Below are 20062 nucleotides of genomic sequence, written 5' to 3' on the forward strand. Positions count from 1 at the left end.
CACATTCCACACAGTTCCTTGATAGAGTTCTGCTTGAACTAGCAATGAAAAGCTGATTTCGCGAGATCTCCGTTCTTTGCTTCAAATATATACGCTCTTCTCTATCTCTCTCTCCACTGAATTTACCACATCATCCAATTCACGAATTCAGCATATCTCTTCACACACGCACACTCTCTCTTACCCGTCGGCACCTTCTCTCTTGAGTACCACATACAAACACCTTCCTTTTCGATCTGCCGGCGAACTCGATTCGGCTTGGTAAATCTAATGAGAATACAGTTTATACGTGTAACGTGGCGCGAGTTCCTAGAATTTCCAACTGGATTTTGCCACTTCAAATAGATTTCGGGGAAGTATTACAATGAAATTTATTATCTGCACATGGGCTGAGTTAATTTCTGTTTAGAATACACCTGAAGGATAAAAGACAATAGAGAAATATATATACGTTACGAAAAATATAAAGCAGCGTTGTTCCGTATCTGCAAAATTTTGAGCAATCCGCTATAACCCTTTCAGATGCGAACACTCACTTTTTTTGTAGTTTTCTAAATGTCTTTGCATTTTTGACACTCAAAAAATTCATACAAAACTCAAATTTCATCAAATCTTCATTTTTTCAAATTTTCCTCTATTTTTTTGTAAAGAAATAATCCATTCCGTTCAAATTTTTTCAGCCAAGATGATGCAGGGTGTATACATTCTTTACACACAATTTTTTACAGAATTTTGTTGCTAAATTTTGTGTAGTAAATCACACTTTTCCTTGAGACACTTTCTCCTGGAAGCCATCTAAAAAAAACCCCTGAAAGACCAACTTTAAGTGCGCCCTCTGATGAAAGCCCCAAAGTTTATATTCGCCACATTGCTAACTCAAAACTTACACAATCCTTTAAGTCAGGGCTTAACAACCTGAAATCAAAAGAAAAAATTCTACAGCAAGAAAAAGAAACCCACACATTTGTTGCACCGGTGTCTGAAACGGACAAAAGTTGTTTCATGCAATATAGTTTATTCTAAAAATTAGAATTAAATACAATGAAACCTCAATATAAAGGTACGCTACGGACCAAGGAAAAATATCGTTTTAAAGAGATTATCGTTATATCGAGAGGTGGCATTATCATCTAGGCACTGCTAAATTTATGCTGTTGTTGTCATCTCTTCTAAACTGGCTTTGTTGGTGCAGGCCGTCTTAATAACATAATGGGACACCGGGACGCGGAATTTTTCTGAGATTCATCAAGCAAATTTACATGCTTACTCTCGAAAATTTCAACCAGATCTTATGTTTGTGAGTCCCCCGGGACGTGATCGGGTAGGCCAAAGCGTTAAGACGACACTGGTTGGTACCACCATAAAATGCATTTGGAAGAATTTATTCACAGCAAAAAATTTGATTAGTTGAATTAAATTCAGTTAGTGGTTTACCGCAGAGCCAAGGTTCCCACATCCTGGAGTAGGGAACTAGACCAGCTTTTCACGAGCCCTTCTATAGCGAGTTTATAGCGTTAAAACGCAAATAATGATAACTGTTTTGAGCCCTGTGAGCCTCCGTCATTGGAGGGAAGCGCCATGCTAACTGCACTTTTGTGTGCCGTGTACTATGCTGAAAGTAGCTTCATGGAAAGTTCATTTACATTTTCGGAGGGTAGATAATACAAAATAGTGATGCTATTAAACACCATCGAAATAACAAACACCGATAAAAAATTTAAAAATATATTGAAGGTGGATTTTGAGTGAGATATGAATAATATCGTTACAGTGGTTTCAGAATATCCTCAAGAAATATTGTTACAGATGGATTTACCGTAGTAAAGGATATAGTTATATTGAGAGGAGTTTAGCATTTTAGATTATACGCAATTCAACAAACAAGATTTGAAAAAAATCGTTGTAGAGGTATTTATCGTTACATAGAGATTTAATTGTATCTATAATGATCTGTGAGATTCAGCTGTGAAGGTGGCACTTACTTAGAATTATGATGTGGAGAAAATTGAAAAATGTTTCTATCTTCTTCAATTCGGATGTGAAATTGGTTGAAAATTTGCAGCTGTCTTTATTACCGAAAGAAAAAATTATGTTAAATTATGCCGTGACGTTTGATTAACAATTTTCCAAGAAATTGACAGTTGAAATTCTAAATTTGCACTTGCTAAAATTAAAATCTTAAAAATTTTCTAGACTTTAAAAAAAAGGACGAAAACTGGCAAAACTTTTCGGTCACGGAATATCTCGGCAAATTCTTTCCAAAAATGACATATTTCACTTTTTTACTATTGTAGAACAGTCGTTGATTATTAATTTGTGTTTCCATCAATAATCATTGTTTCATGAAATTTCCAATATCACCACTGAATTTCCCTCTTTTTTATTTTTCCCTTTTTTTCACAATTTGAATTTCAAAATGAACCATAGAATTTTCTTATTTCTTTACGGCCGTAAGGTAGCCAGATCACGCTACTAAGAAATAGTTGCATGTCATTTCCTGGAAATTCGTTGATAAAGAAAAAAAAATCATTATGTTTCTTTTTCCAAAACACAGACGACGAAAAGAACGATTAAAAATGTTTTTAAACATTTGTAACAAAAAATTGAAATATCGAAAAAAAGTTATTTAATAAAAAAATTATCAATCTATTATTTTCAATCTCAATCAGTGCAAAATACTTTTTGAAGGTAAAAAACTCAAATGTCTCTGAAAGAGATTCCTTGTCTGGGATACCTTTCGTAGGGGCTCCAACTCCATATTAGACAATATATAACAGCGGTTCTTAACCTTTTTTGACTCGCGGAGCACTTTTTGGTAAAACATTCTATGGCGGAGAGCCCCGTAAGCCTATATTTTTTATTTATTCATCAAAAAGTTGCCGAGTTATTTTTATTTTCCTCGAGCGGCCGCAGAGCACGAGTTGATGACCGCTGATATACAGGGTGTTCTGTTAATGGACCGACAAACTCAGAGGGTTGTTAGTAGGCATCAAGAGGAATAAAAATTGCAATGGAGCATGGTGTCGCAAACCACTTTGAGAGGGTGAAAATCGCGAAGAAAGCATGCAGGCTCCGAGTCCAGAGGAAACGAAAGGAGGATGTCAGTTTATCGCTGAATGCGTTCGTGAGTTCGCTCACCATATCTAACGTAAGCAGCGTCGCGAAACGCATGCGCTGGGTAGAATTACGCGCTACGGACGACATAAATTAGCGCTATTGCAGTAGTAAGCACGTGCAGCAGTTATTAATTGTCTGTTTCAATGAGTACCATGATGGCTGACTACACGAACGAGGAATACGTTTTTACCGCTTTTACGTCGTTGTAGACTGCGCAATGACGTCAACGGCCGCCACTCCCAACAACTCTTGTAATAATTAATTAAATAAATATTTTTGCAGTTATTATTGTACTTTTTGTCGTTCCAGCATGAAACCTGCATGCATGTTTTTCGTGATTTTTCACCCTCTCAACGTGGTTTGCGACACCATGTTCCATTGCAATTTTGGTTCCTCTTGATGCCTACCAACACGACCCTCTGAGTTTGTAGGTCCATTTACAGAACACCCTGTAGAATATCAATGTTGCATACCGTAACTCCTGCTACCTTCTAGAAAATATTAATAAAATTACGCATCGTAATGGATTTTCAGCTGAAAAATATCCAATTGTTTGGGGCTCAATTTATCAAATTACTTGGCCATAAGCTTTTTTTAAGCACTGACTTGATCTAATTGTATAGGCAGGCGAGTGCAAATTTTTGACAGCTTAAGCAAGTTGCATGAAGATTTTTTAGTTTGGAGCAGCCAAAGCAGCAAAAAGTTTCAAACCCCATGAGACAAACTATTGAAAATAATCACACCATCCCAAAGGAAAAATTTAGCTATTCATGGAAATAGACATTTTCTGGATATTATGCTGTGGTGAACTTGGAAAGAAAAGTCATCTGGTCTCTGCAGGGAATCGAACCAAAGTTCGCTACCATACACACCTATGGTGTTTCTATTTCCTTGATGCATTCGGTTGAGAAAAAGCCGTCAAAATCTCTCCACCTGAAGGCCATTTGCTGAAGTTAAGGAAAGCTGCTGATGCCTCTACTTCAACGCCTCACGACATAGTGAGTGAAATTAAGTGGGCAAGGTCATGTCTCCAGTGGTGGCGCACTTTTCCCGGTTTGCAAAGACCTGGATCCAATTCCCAGCAGAGATCAGATGACTTTTCTTTTCTGAATTCACATCAGCATAATAACCAGAAAATGTCTGTTTCCTAGTGTATTGAGCTGAGGAAAAAGTCATCACAGCAACTGTTCAAACATTTTCAAATCAGTACATTTTTGGTGTATTTCACAACCTCACATACACGTACATTTATTCAATATTTATATCAGGGTTGGGTTTTTGACACATCAAAAACAAGTTTAAACTGTCGAAACTTGCAAACAATGTAATCAAATAATTTTTTTTTTATGTTGAAAAACGATACACATTTTTTATGTAGCATACAATGCTTTACAGTTCAAAATATTAATTTGTTGCAAGTATCAAGTACAAAATATTTCCATACTCTAAATTATACGGTGTGAGCAAGATTCTATTCCGTAGCAAAACTAAGTTTCAGCATAGTTTACAATAAGAGCAATACATTACTAATTTTACTTTTTTATTCACACTAATAAGATTTCATAGTACAAATACAAAGTTTGAAAATACTCTTTTTATTGAAGCTTAGCTGTTAGGACTTGTTAGCCAAAACATTGCTAGTTCCATAAGTTGAGATGCCGCATAAATTGAAAAACAATTCCCTTCCACTAAATCATAGTATTAGACATTGTTGCCGTTGCACTGAGAATAAGAAATGATGTGGTGGAGGAGGGGAGTTTCTTCAGCTTCATACCTAATTGACACTGACAAGCATCTGCTCATTTTTACTGCCACCCAATTTAGAGTCAGATCATTTTGCACATTAGTCTGTCTTTTAATTTTATGTTTTGGTTGAAAGATACTGTATGTGCTACTCCAATACCCAGTAAGAACAATGGTTCAAGTGTCTCTCTAGAGTTTTCTACATTATTTAGCAATAACAAAAATTCAACAATTGAAAAAATATTTCAGGAACTTATTTGTTAGAAAAAGAGTATCATTGATAATTATATTGCATAAGATAATTATAGAGTGGAAAATTATTTTAATATATTGAGCTATATCAAAATAAGAAATTGAATATAGTAAATTTCCAAATTAAATATATTTAATTCGTTCATTACAGGTGTAATCTAATTTTAGACATTACCACGACTAATGTATTTATTTTCAACTTCCAAATTAAATATATTTAATTCGTTCATTACAGGTGTAATCTAATTTTAGACATTACCACGACTAATGTATTTATTTTCAACTGGAATTTTTATATTGAAAAGCAGTTTCTGCCACAACAGTTTAAACCAGAGGCCTTCAAACTTTTTCTAATCATGAGCACTGCCAGTATTCATTTGATCATTTTTGTCGCACCACGGTCATTTTCTGCACACGAGGGCTAATTAGACCGGGACCTACAATTTATTGCCGATTCCGAACGGCAGGCTCGTTTTTCATACTCATCGAGAGGTTGGTGCGCTAACCCCTCGATGGGGGACTCCCTGCGGTAGCAATTTTTGCTGCGGTCAAGTCGCCGTTTTTTGTTGTACCCCTGTGTCAGGAAAGTTTTCTGACAAGGACGAACTGGGTATCGAACTCGCGACACCTCTAAACATCCTTTGGTACTTTAGGCGAGCATTTTATCGACCGGGCTACCACGCCCACTGCCAATATTCCTCATAAAAAGAAGAGCACCCTTACGGAAAGTTTGACATACAAATACACGAAATCGGGATGATTTTAATCCTTAAATGCAATTTGTAGAAGGTGTTAAATAGGGATGTTGATCAAGGTTGGGTTTTTGACATAGCATCAAAAACTGGTTTAAACCATCAAAACTGTCGAAAACCATCAAAAACATAAATGAATGCTTTTGAGCAATATTTTGAACACAATAGGTTGATAAGATGAGAAACTTACTTTTTTTTTATATTAAGAGAGTTATTTTTAAACACTAATTTATTACAATAATCAAAACAAAATATTTATTATAATTTGCAATTTTGAATTTCTCAACAGTCTAGAACAGATAATATATAATTTTATGGTCCATTTTATCTATTGATTACCTGTGTTCAGTTTACTAATGACCATATATTCACAGGCAGAGTTTAACTGCGTCTGTAAGCGAAGTACAGATGTTTATTCAAAGTATATGTGATAGGAGATTACAGGGTTAGGTTTTTCCCCCCAGTATTAAAACAGTCCAAAACCAATTGTCAATGTTATCATTCTTACTTTTGTACTTAGAATAAGTTATAGGAGCTTTTCTTGAGCATTATGTGCAATCAGCACTGATAAATTAAAGGACATTTTAGCCCTACAATTTAGTATTTCTATGGTTAACAATATTCTTATGTTATACACAATAATATTTTAAATACGAGTGATTACCTAGATAATAATAACAGAAATCAACATTACATGTATGGCATAAAAGAAGTTTTTAAACACCTATGTGTTATGAAAAGAGTACAGTTGATGGCTTATATCAATATACATATACAAGCTGTTGAAGAAATTTTGGAAGGTCAAGAATCTCATCTGGAATATCAAATAGTTCCACAGTTTTTCCTTCAGCTTTCATGTTATGCTCTATTCAAATCATGTTTTACAAGAAAAAAATACACATGTAAAACTGTCAAAAACCTGCCAACCCTGATGTTAAGCGCTCGCAAACACCAGATCTGACACGGCATAAAGCACTATGGGTACTTGCGAACAGCCGGTTGAAGACGCCTGGTTTAAACTAGAGGTGGGACGAATATTCTGCCGCTATTCAGGCCTTTTGCCAAATATTTGGTTTGACCAAATATCTGTGTAAACCCAAACACAATGAACTCATTTTAAAAAACTATATTAATTGTAATTTTTTGCATAAATTAAAAATTTGCTGATTATATTTTGTGTGGTATATATCCCTTTCTGTACGAGAGGTTATGTCAGGGTGAATTTCTAGGATAAAGAAAACATGAAACTGAAAATAGAATCCTACTGTAATAAGGTGGACGTGAGCATGAATTACATTACATGAAGTTCATTAACTGAAGGATGTACTCAGACAAGATACCAATTGAGCTACTGAAAGGGGCAAAGAACATTTAAAGAAGAAAAATAAATCGCAAATTTCACGATGCATTACTAGTTTAGAGTAAATAATGGTTGACATTTTCTTCATTAGACATAAAATTGTGACCAGCGTTGAAAAAATTTATCCTTTTTAAGTAACAAAATACAATACAGTAGAACTCTTAATTCAAACTTTTATGAACTTCCCTTGAGTTTTTTATCCAATTTAATGTTAAAGTTTCTGGTCAATTCAAATGTTTTGGATAATTCAAAGTTGGAGAGAAAAAATTATGATTTTTGTATCAGCACATTTAGTTTGGAAAAATTCTAAAAGTCACAGACTTTGTTTTATTTGACCAAGTTGTTAAACACCAAATTTTCAAACCAAAAGTTTTGAGTATTTTGTTTTTCCCTATTCTTTCTTTGATAATTTAATGCCCATTTTGATATTGTTCAGCTGGAATGCATTGAGAATGTGTACCACTTGATACCGATTATGTTAACCATTAAAATGGTAAACCATTAAAAATCTGAATCTTTTTTACAGTCAAAGTACAAATTGTACTTTCATAGTTAATGAAAGTACATTTCATTGATAGCATAAGAATGACACACAAAATTTGGAAAACAGTTTGTAACTGATGAGCATGAATTGTTTCCATAAATAAGGCTTTAAGCATGGTCAAGAAATTCTGCAGTGATGTTAATTCCAGAACAGTGGCTAAGATCAATTATAATTATAAATAATTAAAATTTGGGAAACAGTTTAATAACTGATAAAATTTTAATAACTGATCACTATTATTCCCCTCCCATGTGTGAATGTTGATGATTAAGTTACAATTTGTAGAATTTTTAGAGGTCTAGGATAAATTAATTGGATAATTTGAGTTTTGAATAAATCAAACTTTCCAAATTCTTTGAATTAACCAAGTTTGACTGTATATCATCATTAAATTTGATTGTCAGTGTCAGTGACAACAAAACTACCAGCCAAATGTTCAATATTTGGCCAAATCACTATTTGTCCCATCTTTAGTTTAAACCAACAAAAACTGTCAGATGTCAAAAACCTACCAACCTTGATTTAAATGCAGGTAAAAAAATATTTCAAGCAATAATTTTCTAATTTCTTAAAAAACCTTTCAAGCTTTTCATTTCCCTCACCCCCGCTCCTTTTCAATGAAAGATGTCCAGAAATGGCATCAACATTGTCTGATGGTATATGCATATAACTTTGATGGTTTTGCATAGATGATCGGCACAATAAATGCGATTCAAAAGTCAAAAATAAAAAATATTTCAATGGAGAGAACTAACAAATTATTTATTAAAATGATTATTTTGAAAATATACAAACATGCTCCAACAGTTTTTCAAGAGAAAAAAAGTTGTTTACGAAAAAAAAATTTCTTTTATAACCTAATCATTTTTTTATCATCAATATTTTGATGATTCGAGAAAGGTGATAGAAGTGAACAAGGAATAAAATTCAGTTTTTGTCGTTGATAAAAACTACATATTTATCCTGCTTTTGTCCCTCAGGTTGATAACTTTCGGCATAAATTTTCTATCAGACTGCCCACGATGATTCTCCTCCTTGTCATCTTCCACTTCATCGTCTACACTTTTCATTTTCACAGTTTGATGCTCCTCATCGGACGTGTCACTTTCTTCATCCACTCTGGGCTTGATGTAAATTGGATCTAACGTGGATCCTAAAGAGTTATTTGAATCGACTTCTTCACCAGCTCCAATATCCTGTTCAAGCTTTTTCATCTGTTTTTCCCTTTTCATCCTGTCCAATTCCTCTCGTTCTCTTTTCAATCTTTCATACTGTGGCCTGTAGTCTTTCTCATATTCCTCTGCAGCCTCGTCGATGGCTTTAAAAATTTCGTCAATACCTAGACCAATCATTGCAGATACACCAACTGCTCTCAGGTTTGAATAGAATTCATCAAGAACAAGGCTCATTGATCGCGTGAGATTTGATGAATAAGAATTATCAGCTTCAAGAGCTTCCTGGAAAACAGTGAAATCTTTCATCCACTCCAGGGCAAAACTGTGATTTACAGCATCTATTTTATTCATGGCAATGATGAAAGGTAGCTTAGTCTTATATAAAATACTGCAAGCATATAGCATGTTTGACATGAAAGTCACTGGGCTGACGCTTCTCACAACATCCATAACATAGATCACAACAGTAGGATAATTGGATGCGAGTGTCTCTGTTATTATCATACCAGATGCCGACCATGTGAACACTTCGATCTGTCCAGGTGTATCGAAAATTATGTATTTGCAACTCGAAGACCTCTTAGCAATGAAACTCATAACTTGATCAAAACGTGTAGCAAACAGATTGAGGGAGGTTATTATGCCACCATTGGGACCCAAAGAATACTGCTTCATAACCTCCTTATATTTCACAGTTTCACGAATATCAATATTTGCTGGAAAAGGCACCTCGTAGCAAGCAGGGTCAAGATTGATCACATAGGGTGGATTCTTCTGAGTGTGTAGATGGGCTGTGATCCTCTGAACAAATGTTGTTTTACCGGATCCAGCCATGCCAAGTACTAAGACGCAAACTGGCTTATTGTCGTTTCCGATTTGTACATCTTCCAGCTTCTCAGAAACTTCCTTCACTGAGCAATCCATTGGAGCAGCAGCTGCTGAACCTTCTTCTTGATCAACATCCATCTATCTGCAGAAATAGCATAATAACAACTTTAAATCCTTTAACATAATGTGGAGCATCTCATGCATAGAGAACAACTCTGTCTCACAAGAAACCAATTAGAAATTTTCTTGGCAGTCATGTACACTCAAAAGTTGTTGTCTCTCCCAACCAATCTACAAGAGCACAACCTGCATTTGATAGTTGTGTTATAATGGATAATGCTTCTGCTCAGCCTCCAGGTCTGGAAGACAATCTACTGTAAGATTTCAGTCCCGCTTAATTTGTTATTTGTCAACCCGTTAAAAATTCTTGTCCCAGACTCTAATACAAGTTGTAATGTTATGGCATGTTAGTTAAACAGAGTATTATATTTGGTTAAAAATCTATTAAGATGCACTTAACCTTCAGGAACATGCTCCAGAAATATAACATCACAATGTATGCGACCCCTGACATTTTATATTTCGAAAAAGTGACATCAAACTAAAGGAAACTTTATTTTTAGGGAAAATTCAATTTGCAATACTTGAATCACCAAATTAAAGTTAAAAAAAAACTGTTGAAACATCTCATTTCGGATTTGTATTTTCAGGTTGTATATTTCACACTTCCATTTTTTATTAATTTTTGTACACTAGCCGTTATAGTTTTAATCCTGCAATTATTTGTTTCTATTGAACCCAAGGACCTTTCTCTGCTACGACAGTTGTATTATTTAAAAGAAAGAGTCAGGGTTTTAAAATCAATTTCTCTCAGAGAATGTTCTTTTATAGATATCAGGAGGGACCGTTGTATCATTCTGGGCCGAGTCCTGGTTTTTCTTATTTTCAATCCCATATCAGGTATAGGTTGTTATATTTTTAATCTGAATCCCAGATTTGGTCCAAGAATGTTGTTTAGTTTAATATTGTTTTTGTCATTCGTATATTATTATTCTTTCTTTTTTTTTTTTGGGGGGACGTGTTACAATCTTTTTCCTTGGCAAGAAAGACGTTCCAAAGCATGACTTCTCGTCATGCTTTCAGACGTTTTTCTCGCCAAAGAAAGAAATTGACAACACATTGCTAAAACGGGATTACACTATAGCTGTTCAGAAACAGAGTCATGCTTTTGGACGTCTTTCTTGCCAAAGAAAAAGGTCATTCTTGTCATGTTCTTTCCAGCGTTTTTCTCCCCAAAGAAAGAATCGCCAAAAAGGTATTACATCATTACTGTTCTCATTGCTAAAAGGTTTTATGTTATGGCTGTTCAAAGAAATCTTTTCCATGTAATAGCTTGTCAAAAAAGCATTGTCAAATCTATTTTTTATAAGACCATCTTGATTTACACAAAGTTAAATACGTTTAGCAAGCAAACAAAGATTCTTCATCTCCAAGTGGTAAAAGCCTTGACAAAATTGACCAAATCACTAAAATTGGAAATGGCCAAATTTGGCGCTACCCTACAGCTCACTTTGTTTCAGATAGGCACAGTTCTGTATAGTTTAATCTAAATTAGTGGATTTATTTTAGAATAATACATATACAGATTCTGGTTAGCTGGAATAGCATTCGATGCAACAACATATCGATTCAATAACATGATAAATAAAAGATGATCACATGGTTCAATAAAACCATGATGAACCATTAATGAAACTAGCACACAAATATGAGGATTGTCATGAAAATGTTGGAGAACAAAACAATAGCAATTGATAGCAAATTACCTCTACTATTTATCACTTTCAACAAGGAGAAATTCACATTAATAAACTATTACTAATGGACAGTTATTGTAAATTAACTCATCGAAATCGCACATGACACACTAATACGGACGGCGTTGACTCCAAAAAATTAACACAGCAGGATGATGATGTTGATGCTTGTTTTTCTCAGCCAATCGGACGCTCGTCTGCGAAGAAGGAAACTACAAAAAACTATCAACCCAATTAGATTTTGTTTACAAATATATCAGCAGATCCCGTGATTTTTCTAACAATCATGGAGCCCAACTCGGGATTGACGAGTGTAATAATCTCGCTGTGTTTATATTCCGCGTCGGGTTTCACCCTCGCAAATGACAATCCCGTTCCGATCGTTCTTTGGCACGGGATGGGCGATAGCTGTTGCAATCCACTGAGTTTGGGATCGATCATGAAATTTTTAGGTGACAACATCCCAGGGGTGTACGTCAAGTCTCTGGAATTCGGAAGCAACGCCATAGAGGACATGGAGAATAGTTATTTCATGAACGTCAACGAACAGGTCGATCTCGCTTGTAATCAGATAAAGTCCGACAAGGCCTTACAGAACGGCTACAACTCCATCGGTTTCTCTCAGGGAGGCCAATTCCTTCGAGCCCTGGCCCAGAGATGTCCATCCCCAAAGATGAAGAACTTGATATCCGTCGGAGGGCAACACCAAGGTGTCTACGGCTTGCCACGGTGCATGGGACAGAGCCATAAAATATGCGACATGATCCGTAAGTTACTTAACACGGCCGCATACACGGGCTGGATGCAATCGCATCTAGTGCAGGCTCAGTACTGGCACGACCCACTGAACGAAGAGGAGTACAAAAAGAAGAGCACGTTCATAGCAGTCATCAACAATGAGCTTGTTGTCAACGAAACGTACAAGAACAATTTGATGCAGTTGGACAATCTAGTGATGATCATGTTTGAGGATGACACCATGGTCCAGCCTCGTGAATCCGAATGGTTTGGCTTCTATGTACCGGGACAGGCAGTGAAAACGTTCGCTGTACAAAACAGCTCGCTGTACATTGAAGACAGACTCGGACTCAAACAGATGGACTCGCAGGGGAAATTGCATTTCCTCTCGCTTCCCGGCCAGCACTTGCAAATTGACATGACTTGGTTCCTCCAGAATATTGTCAAGAAGTTCCTCATGTAAATAATGCGCTTGGAGCAGCTATAGTATAATCAAAACTGTAGTATAATCCCTTTTTGGGGACGTATTGGAAATTTTTTCTTATTAAACGTCAGAAAGCATGACGAGGATTTGCATAGAGTGAAACAGAGTTTTGCTTTCTGACGTCTTTTGTGCCTAAGAAAAAAAACTGCAACACATCGCCAAAAAGGGATATTACAGTGAAACCTCAATATAAGGATACTCTGTGGACCAAGAGAAAATATTGTTGTAGAGGGATTTATTGTTATATAGAGTATCCTTGTAGTGAGGTTTCACTGTACTAGCTGTTAAAATAAAAAAGTGATGATAGAGAAACGAACGACAAAAACTATAACAAACAAAACAACATTGTTGGAATAAATAAAGGATCAAGATTTTTTTAAAAACGTTCCAGACAAAAAGGAACTGGATTAAAAATATAACATCCTTAGACCAGATACAAAATTGAAAATAATAAAAACCGAGAATCTTTTTAAGTAATACAATGGTCAGGGCAAAAATAAGTCATTGGGTTCAATAAAACGGATTGCAGAATTAAAACTATATAACGGCTGGTATGCAAAAAATTAATGGAAATGTGAAGTATACAACCGAGAGAAAACAAGATATTCTGACAAGAAAAACAATATCATGCTGGGAAAAACTGTATAAATTGATGATACAATGTATAAACAAACAAGCAAAAAAATCCAAAATGCTAATGCCTCAATTGAGAGATTCAAACACTACGCCCTATACAAAAGCCTATCATTACTAGCAACATCTAAGGATTTTTTACCTTCATATGATAACCAGCAGTAAAAAAATGGGACGATGACCTAGAAGCTAAAGAAAATAATAGCTGACAGAAGAGAAAAAAAACCAATAGAAGAAAATGGCTGATCATCACTGACCATCCATTAAAAGAAAAAGTCACCAAAGAAAAAAAAAAGAGATTAGACTATATCGATTCCATGCGCTAAAGCTAGAACTGCACTCATGTTTGACCTGGCCTAATAAGTTCCAAAGTTGGTCATGGTTGAGTAGTGTGGTCACTTCACTATTGGTAATGATTGTCAAATGTATGACCAGCTTCCACCCCAAGTCAAAAGAGCTGCCTTCCTTCCTGATTTGTCTGTCCACATATCGGTCAATGAACACCAGCAGTCAACACATATTGCCATATTAAATATTTCTGGAAGCAAATATTCTTCAAGAAGCATTGGGACAGCATGTAGGCAGCCTATGTTGCTGATGCTTCATTGCAACAAGGAGTTGGAAAATATTTGTGAATGACTATTAGGCTATGCTGGACTTGAGTGTGGCCCTAGCTCAATTGATTTTATAGGGAATTGTAATATGTTCCAAATATTTCCCTTACTGTGAACACAATAACATATTGATTCACGTCCTGAAATGTGCCAAGAACTAATGCAAATAAAATTGTGAAATATTTGTTTTCACAACTTTTTTTTACTTACATAAGAACTACTTAATATTGTCATAAATAATGTACTACCTGATTTCACAAGGAATTGTGACTGAAATCAGATTTTTTTTTGTGGACTGTGTATAACATTAAAATGCTGATTTGCATGCTGAAATGTGCCAAAAACTAAATGCGAATAAAAATTGTGAAATATTTGTTTACAATTTTGTCATATGTAAAAAAAGATTATGAATATTGTCTCTCGTCACAATTCATCAAAATATTATTCAAAAAGCAAGTGATCTTCAAACTTTTTCTAGTATTGTAGCTACACTTCAATAGTTTATGAAAAAAAAGGATCTAATGCAGAGATAAACGTTCCGAAATGGAATCTAGGTTAAAGATGGTATAAAATTCTCTCAATTTTCTTTTATATATATATATATTAAAAAAAGAAAGATATAAGTAGAATATATTATATCCAATCTTATGAAATAGCAGGCTGAGTTGGCATAATGCATAGCTAATTGTTAATAAGTTACTTTTCTGTTATAACTACCTTTTGGCACCCTTTTTGTCTTGAATTTTCTTTGAAATTATACCTCCTGTCAGTGAAATATTTTCTTTAGTGCCATATCCATAAATTCTTTTTTTAAGATAAAAGCATGCAGAAAGGAACAATTTGGTGTCAAAAATATATGTGGTATGGTTATAACAGAAGAGTGCCATTAATAGTTATAAGTTTTTCATTTCTAGGCAAGGGAGAAAATCCTATTAATTTAGGACAAGAACAGAAGAGAAAAAACAATAGTGTGTATTATCAGCATTCCTGGTTTAAGATGAAATACTGATTTTTAACACATTGTACAATATTACCCCAAATTTTGTATCCACCCCACATTTACGTCTGTTCTCTCATGTAAATTTTTTTTTCTGATAAATTTTGACGTACTTTGAGCAAATTTTCAATCATTTTGAAGTCGCATTCTTAAAATGAAAATGTTTACCCATGAGGGAAAACGAATAAAATCTGCGTGTTTATCTCTCTTCCTCAACTTCCTCCTTAGGAGTTGACTCCTGGTGTATATAGAATCTACAGGATATTTATAATTCTTGTAACTTACTGTTTCACTATTTTCTAAAGATTACAGGGATAAATAAGATAAAATAGAACCAAAATGTACACACATACTGGAATAATATAAGATCACTTACAATATAGATTAGAGAACTGGACTCTTCAAAGTGTTGGGAAAGATCAGCGGTATAAGGTTTATTCACAAGCAATAGCTACAACTTCTCTATCTTTGTTTCAAGATATATCTCATCTCTCAAAAACATTAAGATCCAATTCTGAACTGCATCTGACGATTGTCTATGTGTATAGGTTAGTACAGGGGAAAATATTTTTTGAGTAGAGACGAGCCGTGACTGGTGTGTGTGTGAATAGACCTTTAGAGAGATTCTACAATATTCAACAGAATAGATCTGGCACCATCCTATGAATGAACAACAGGCATACCTTAAATGTAACTTTTATTTTATTCATAGCAAACTTCAGTAGAACTGATGGATTCAGATTCAAATATATATCATACCTTTTCCGCATGTAGGCATATAACTAATTAATTCAACTTCATTGCTATTGTAGATACGTAACATGTTTCATAAATCAATACTACTATTAAACAGCACATAGAAATCATATCAGCAACAGTTGCATAAAAAAAAGACAAACAGCAAAAGAAATCTCGTAAGTTCTTTATTACATTATTATATTTTTACCCGACTAGCATCACCTTGGCACATTAAATAAAAAATTAAAGTAGTAATCAAACTTCTACTTTGAACTAAAATGCAAACAAAAGTTTTAGAAAATTCTGACAATGATGGTACAGGCACTTAATAAGTGTTAATATCACATCAGCTTCAAAAAAAAAAATACAGCAATATAATATGAAACATAAAATAACAATCCTAGACGCAACCATTATTCTCACTCAAAAACAAACTCATATGGCCGCTTATAAACTATTTCTAACTCTCTCACAAATAGCAGTTCATTTTAGAGATAAAAGCACACTGTATGCAAACATATGGTGAATCAAAGACTGCAATAACAGTCCTCTACCCCCACAGACAGAACATATTTTAACCTGCTGAATGATTTAAATAACAGAAAATACACAGTTACAGGCGGTGGGATTGTTTCCTAATATTCAAAACTCTGACAAGATAAGGGTAAGTATGAAGAGAGCAAAAAAAGATGTTGCCTCTGTGAAGTGTATGCCGATAATGCATCAAAAGAATATAGGGTAAAATACACTTTCACAACCTGCGTAGAATTTATGAACCTAGAAAGTGCTAAGTTCATCTTAATCAGTACTAAAATATGCATTCTAATATTCTAAATCAATCACATCATTTGACATATTTTTCAATTAAAAAAAACTGAATGCTCTCATAAAAACCCCATTTTTACAAATAACAGTCAATAGCCTCAGAAAAATGGAAAAAAATTCAAGGATTTTCACCAAAACCTGTTCATATCGATCGGAGCTTCAACTCCACTTTTCAGATATTGTCAGCCGTCATGTAGATTGGCCGGTTCAATTTGTCATACAAAGGATTATAGGGGAAAAGAGGGACTATGCCTGTCGTTCCCCCCACCCATTTCTTTTTCTTCTTTCCCTACAGGGAAAATAGTTAAGTGGGTGCTAGAACTCCCAATGCTACCGCAATATTATACATGTAAACAGAGGTAAAGTTTCTGCATATCCCCCTCCCAATGCTCACATTTTTAACCCTTTAGTAGGTGTGGTATCTCGTAGTGCAATAAATGTTTAAAATGTTGTCACTTGTCTAACACAACTAGAACTACTACTACAGCATTAAAAAATTGTGAAGTATTATAAAACAGCCTGATGAAAAGGGAAAAAAATCCTTATAACTTTTATTTATTAACTTAATTCTGTTTCAAAACAAACCAAAAAGCACTTTTATGTAAATAGTAACAAAATGTGCATACTGAGAGGTCCCAAAGCAGAATATACCAAGATGTTTCTCGGTTATATTCTGAAACTGATGTATGTTGCAAACATGGGAAGAATTTTAAGAAAAAAAACTCTTCTGCATAGAAAACACTATAAAGGAATTTTTACCGCTGAGCATTATCGGTCAACTGAGGGCTCGTTGCAGTTCAATGCAAAACATTCTGCTTTAGGGGTGAAAAACATACTTTTTGAACCTTGCAGCATCTATGATAATTTTTGTTTAAAAAACACAATCTCTAAGAAACTGGCTATAAACATCAACATTCATATATCAACCAATTAAAACAAATTGCATTTCGACTATTTAGAAAATTTTATCCCAAAATTCACAGCAACTTTATTGAATAACATTTTTTTATCCGACTGTGGCTCTTACACCAAGAAATGGGGTATATGTATATTTTTTAATTGAATAAAATGAACAAAATGTGATGGCTGCTGTTCTTATTTACACACAAAAACTCATGAAAAACAAAAAAAACATTTGCATGACAGCATTTAGAATTCAAAAAGGGGAAAAATAAAATATTTTGATGAATTCACATGAGAAAAGTTCAAGGAAATATCTTTCTCATTTCTCTCAGTCACAATTGATTTTTCAGGATGAAAAGGTCAATCTATGTGTTTGAGTATTTTCTCCCATTCCTATGATTAAAACCATTATATGGTATTTGTTGATCCTGAAACAGTGAAAATTTTTGCTGGGATTGCAAACCCAAATCTATAGATCAGCTCAGCTGGAGTCAAGCTGGGATTATTTACTATGCTGATTGGTTACTGCTCTCATTTCGCTGCTGAATGAAAAGTTTAGAAATGTTGAGAATGTACTCAAATGCACAATGACCCTCCTACTTGAAAAAAAACCCCTTTCCTTCATTGAATAACACAATTTAGATGCACAAACTGCCTCCAGAACTTTTACCTTCCTAATGGTGCAAAGAGTAGCACGTGATTTGAAAAGTAAAATTATAACAGTTTTTCAAGAAAAGCAGCATAAACACAAAAAGGGGTGAAAAACCTATAAGCTATTTATCTCAAATTGGAGTAACAAAAACTCTATGGACAACAAATCTGTCCTTCATAACAAAACCAATTAATTATAATTTCTCTTGGGTTACAATTAGTGTAGCTAAGAACTTGCAGCGTGAAACAAAACCATAGAAAAATGCATTTTATCTTAAATAAAACATTATTTGGTATATGTTAGATATTGCACTACTTCCAGACAACATGCATAGTCAGATAGACTAACAAAAACATTATAATAATAATAAATGTGTTATATCACACGCTTTTTTTTAATAAAGATCTTAACAAGGAAAAAAAAATCGAAAAAACTGCTTGCAGAAGAAAAAATATCACAGTATTGCCATGCAAATAATCTTTTTGATATTAATCAATGTCGCTGATTTCTCTGTTGAAGCAAAAACTTCACATAATTATTTTATGGCAAATGTATACTCAATTATGAAGAGAAATAAAATTGATTATTCTTCCAAACTAGCCTTTGAATTTAAAAAAAAATTACCACAGTATGTAAAATGAATAGTTTTGAAACTTTTCTATGTCCATATCTATTCACATCATAGACAAATTACAGTTATGGTCAACTTAAAAAATGTTATTAAGGATGGCAAAAAAAATTAACATTGCATGATAATTTTTTTTCTATTTTTCCAAGACTTCAAATACTTTTATTTATATTTGCATGAAGAAAGTTTACTCATAACAGACCACATTAGATGTATTTTGATTCAGTAAAACTTTTGATAGTCTGGGCCGAAATAATGGCTTTACAGGGGCATATTTAAAAGATAAGTGTGGGCATAGAAGGTGTACAGATAAGGTCAGTGACCTCTCTTTTACTTTTAAAGGTTGGAACTTGGGACTTTAAGTAAAATTGTTACTGCAAGCTTATGCAAAATAAACAAGTGAATTTCTATAGTGGTCTTTCTATTTGGCCTTTAATAAGCTACTAAGCCTTTTAAAAGCTCCTTGTTTTAGCCCTTTTTTCAACTGCAGAAATATATATTCATATCCAAAATTTGCCTTGTCAAAAATGAGTTCAGTTTGAATAAGGGAGATTCTACTTGATATAAATAAAAATATGAAGTTTTTAATAGCTAGCTCCTTTTTTTCTTTCCCCAAAGGTTAAGTAAAAAATGACAAAAGAAACACACATTGTCATAGATGCAACTAAAATCATAAATAGACTGAACTTATCAATTTCACTATCTTATTACTGAACAATAATTTGATAACAATAATAATTCAATTAAATAAATATCTATTACATACTTTCGTAGAATGGGAATATATTTTTTAAAAGAAAATAAAAATTGTATTGCAGTGACCACTTGATACCACTGCCCTTCAATAACAAAAAAAAACAAAATTATCTTGAGTAATTGCACTAGAACTAGATTAACTGCTGTATAAATCTAAATAAACAATTTACGAACACAACAAAACACACTCAAACATAAAAGTAATGCATCTTTTTTCAAAAATGACAAAAAAAAAATCACAGCATTAAAAACAAATATTTGTAGACAGAGAGAGTTAAAGAAAATTAATGCTCTATCTGCTACTCGAAATGAAAATAAAAAGCACCTTCTCATTCTTCAAGCAAAATTATTTCAAGTCATGTTCAGCTCAAAAAAATAATGAAAAACAAATATCGTTATAGATGCTGTGTAACAATATCGCTTGCACTGAATTCCCACAGCTTAAATAAGAAACAAAAATTTTGCTAATGCTTATCTTTAAAAATATAAATTTAAACAATAGATTG

General features: G+C 33.9%; 2 protein-coding genes across 2 annotated transcripts; one reads left to right on the forward strand and one right to left on the reverse strand.

Annotated features, from left to right (window-relative positions):
* Positions 1-5374: 5374 nt before the first annotated feature.
* On the reverse strand, positions 5375-11705 carry LOC149090284 (GPN-loop GTPase 1). Its single transcript, XM_089233811.1, has 2 exons — positions 11598-11705; positions 5375-9913 (listed from the first exon to the last, which is right to left on the reverse strand). The coding sequence occupies exon 2, from the start codon at positions 9907-9909 to the stop codon at positions 8719-8721; it is 1191 nt and encodes a 396-aa protein (XP_089089937.1). The 5' UTR covers positions 9910-9913; positions 11598-11705; the 3' UTR covers positions 5375-8718.
* A 127-nt stretch (positions 11706-11832) lies between these two features.
* Positions 11833-15163, forward strand: Ppt1 (Palmitoyl-protein thioesterase 1). The gene has a single exon (XM_089233822.1). The coding sequence runs from the start codon at positions 11875-11877 to the stop codon at positions 12787-12789; it is 915 nt and encodes a 304-aa protein (XP_089089948.1). The 5' UTR covers positions 11833-11874; the 3' UTR covers positions 12790-15163.
* The last annotated feature ends 4899 nt before the right edge of the window (positions 15164-20062 follow it).

Source organism: Pholcus phalangioides, unplaced genomic scaffold (genome assembly GCF_987345545.1).
Source record: "Pholcus phalangioides strain wild (caught in Gottingen) unplaced genomic scaffold, Ppha-v1.0 ptg000001l_1, whole genome shotgun sequence".
NCBI lineage: Eukaryota > Metazoa > Arthropoda > Arachnida > Araneae > Pholcidae > Pholcus > Pholcus phalangioides.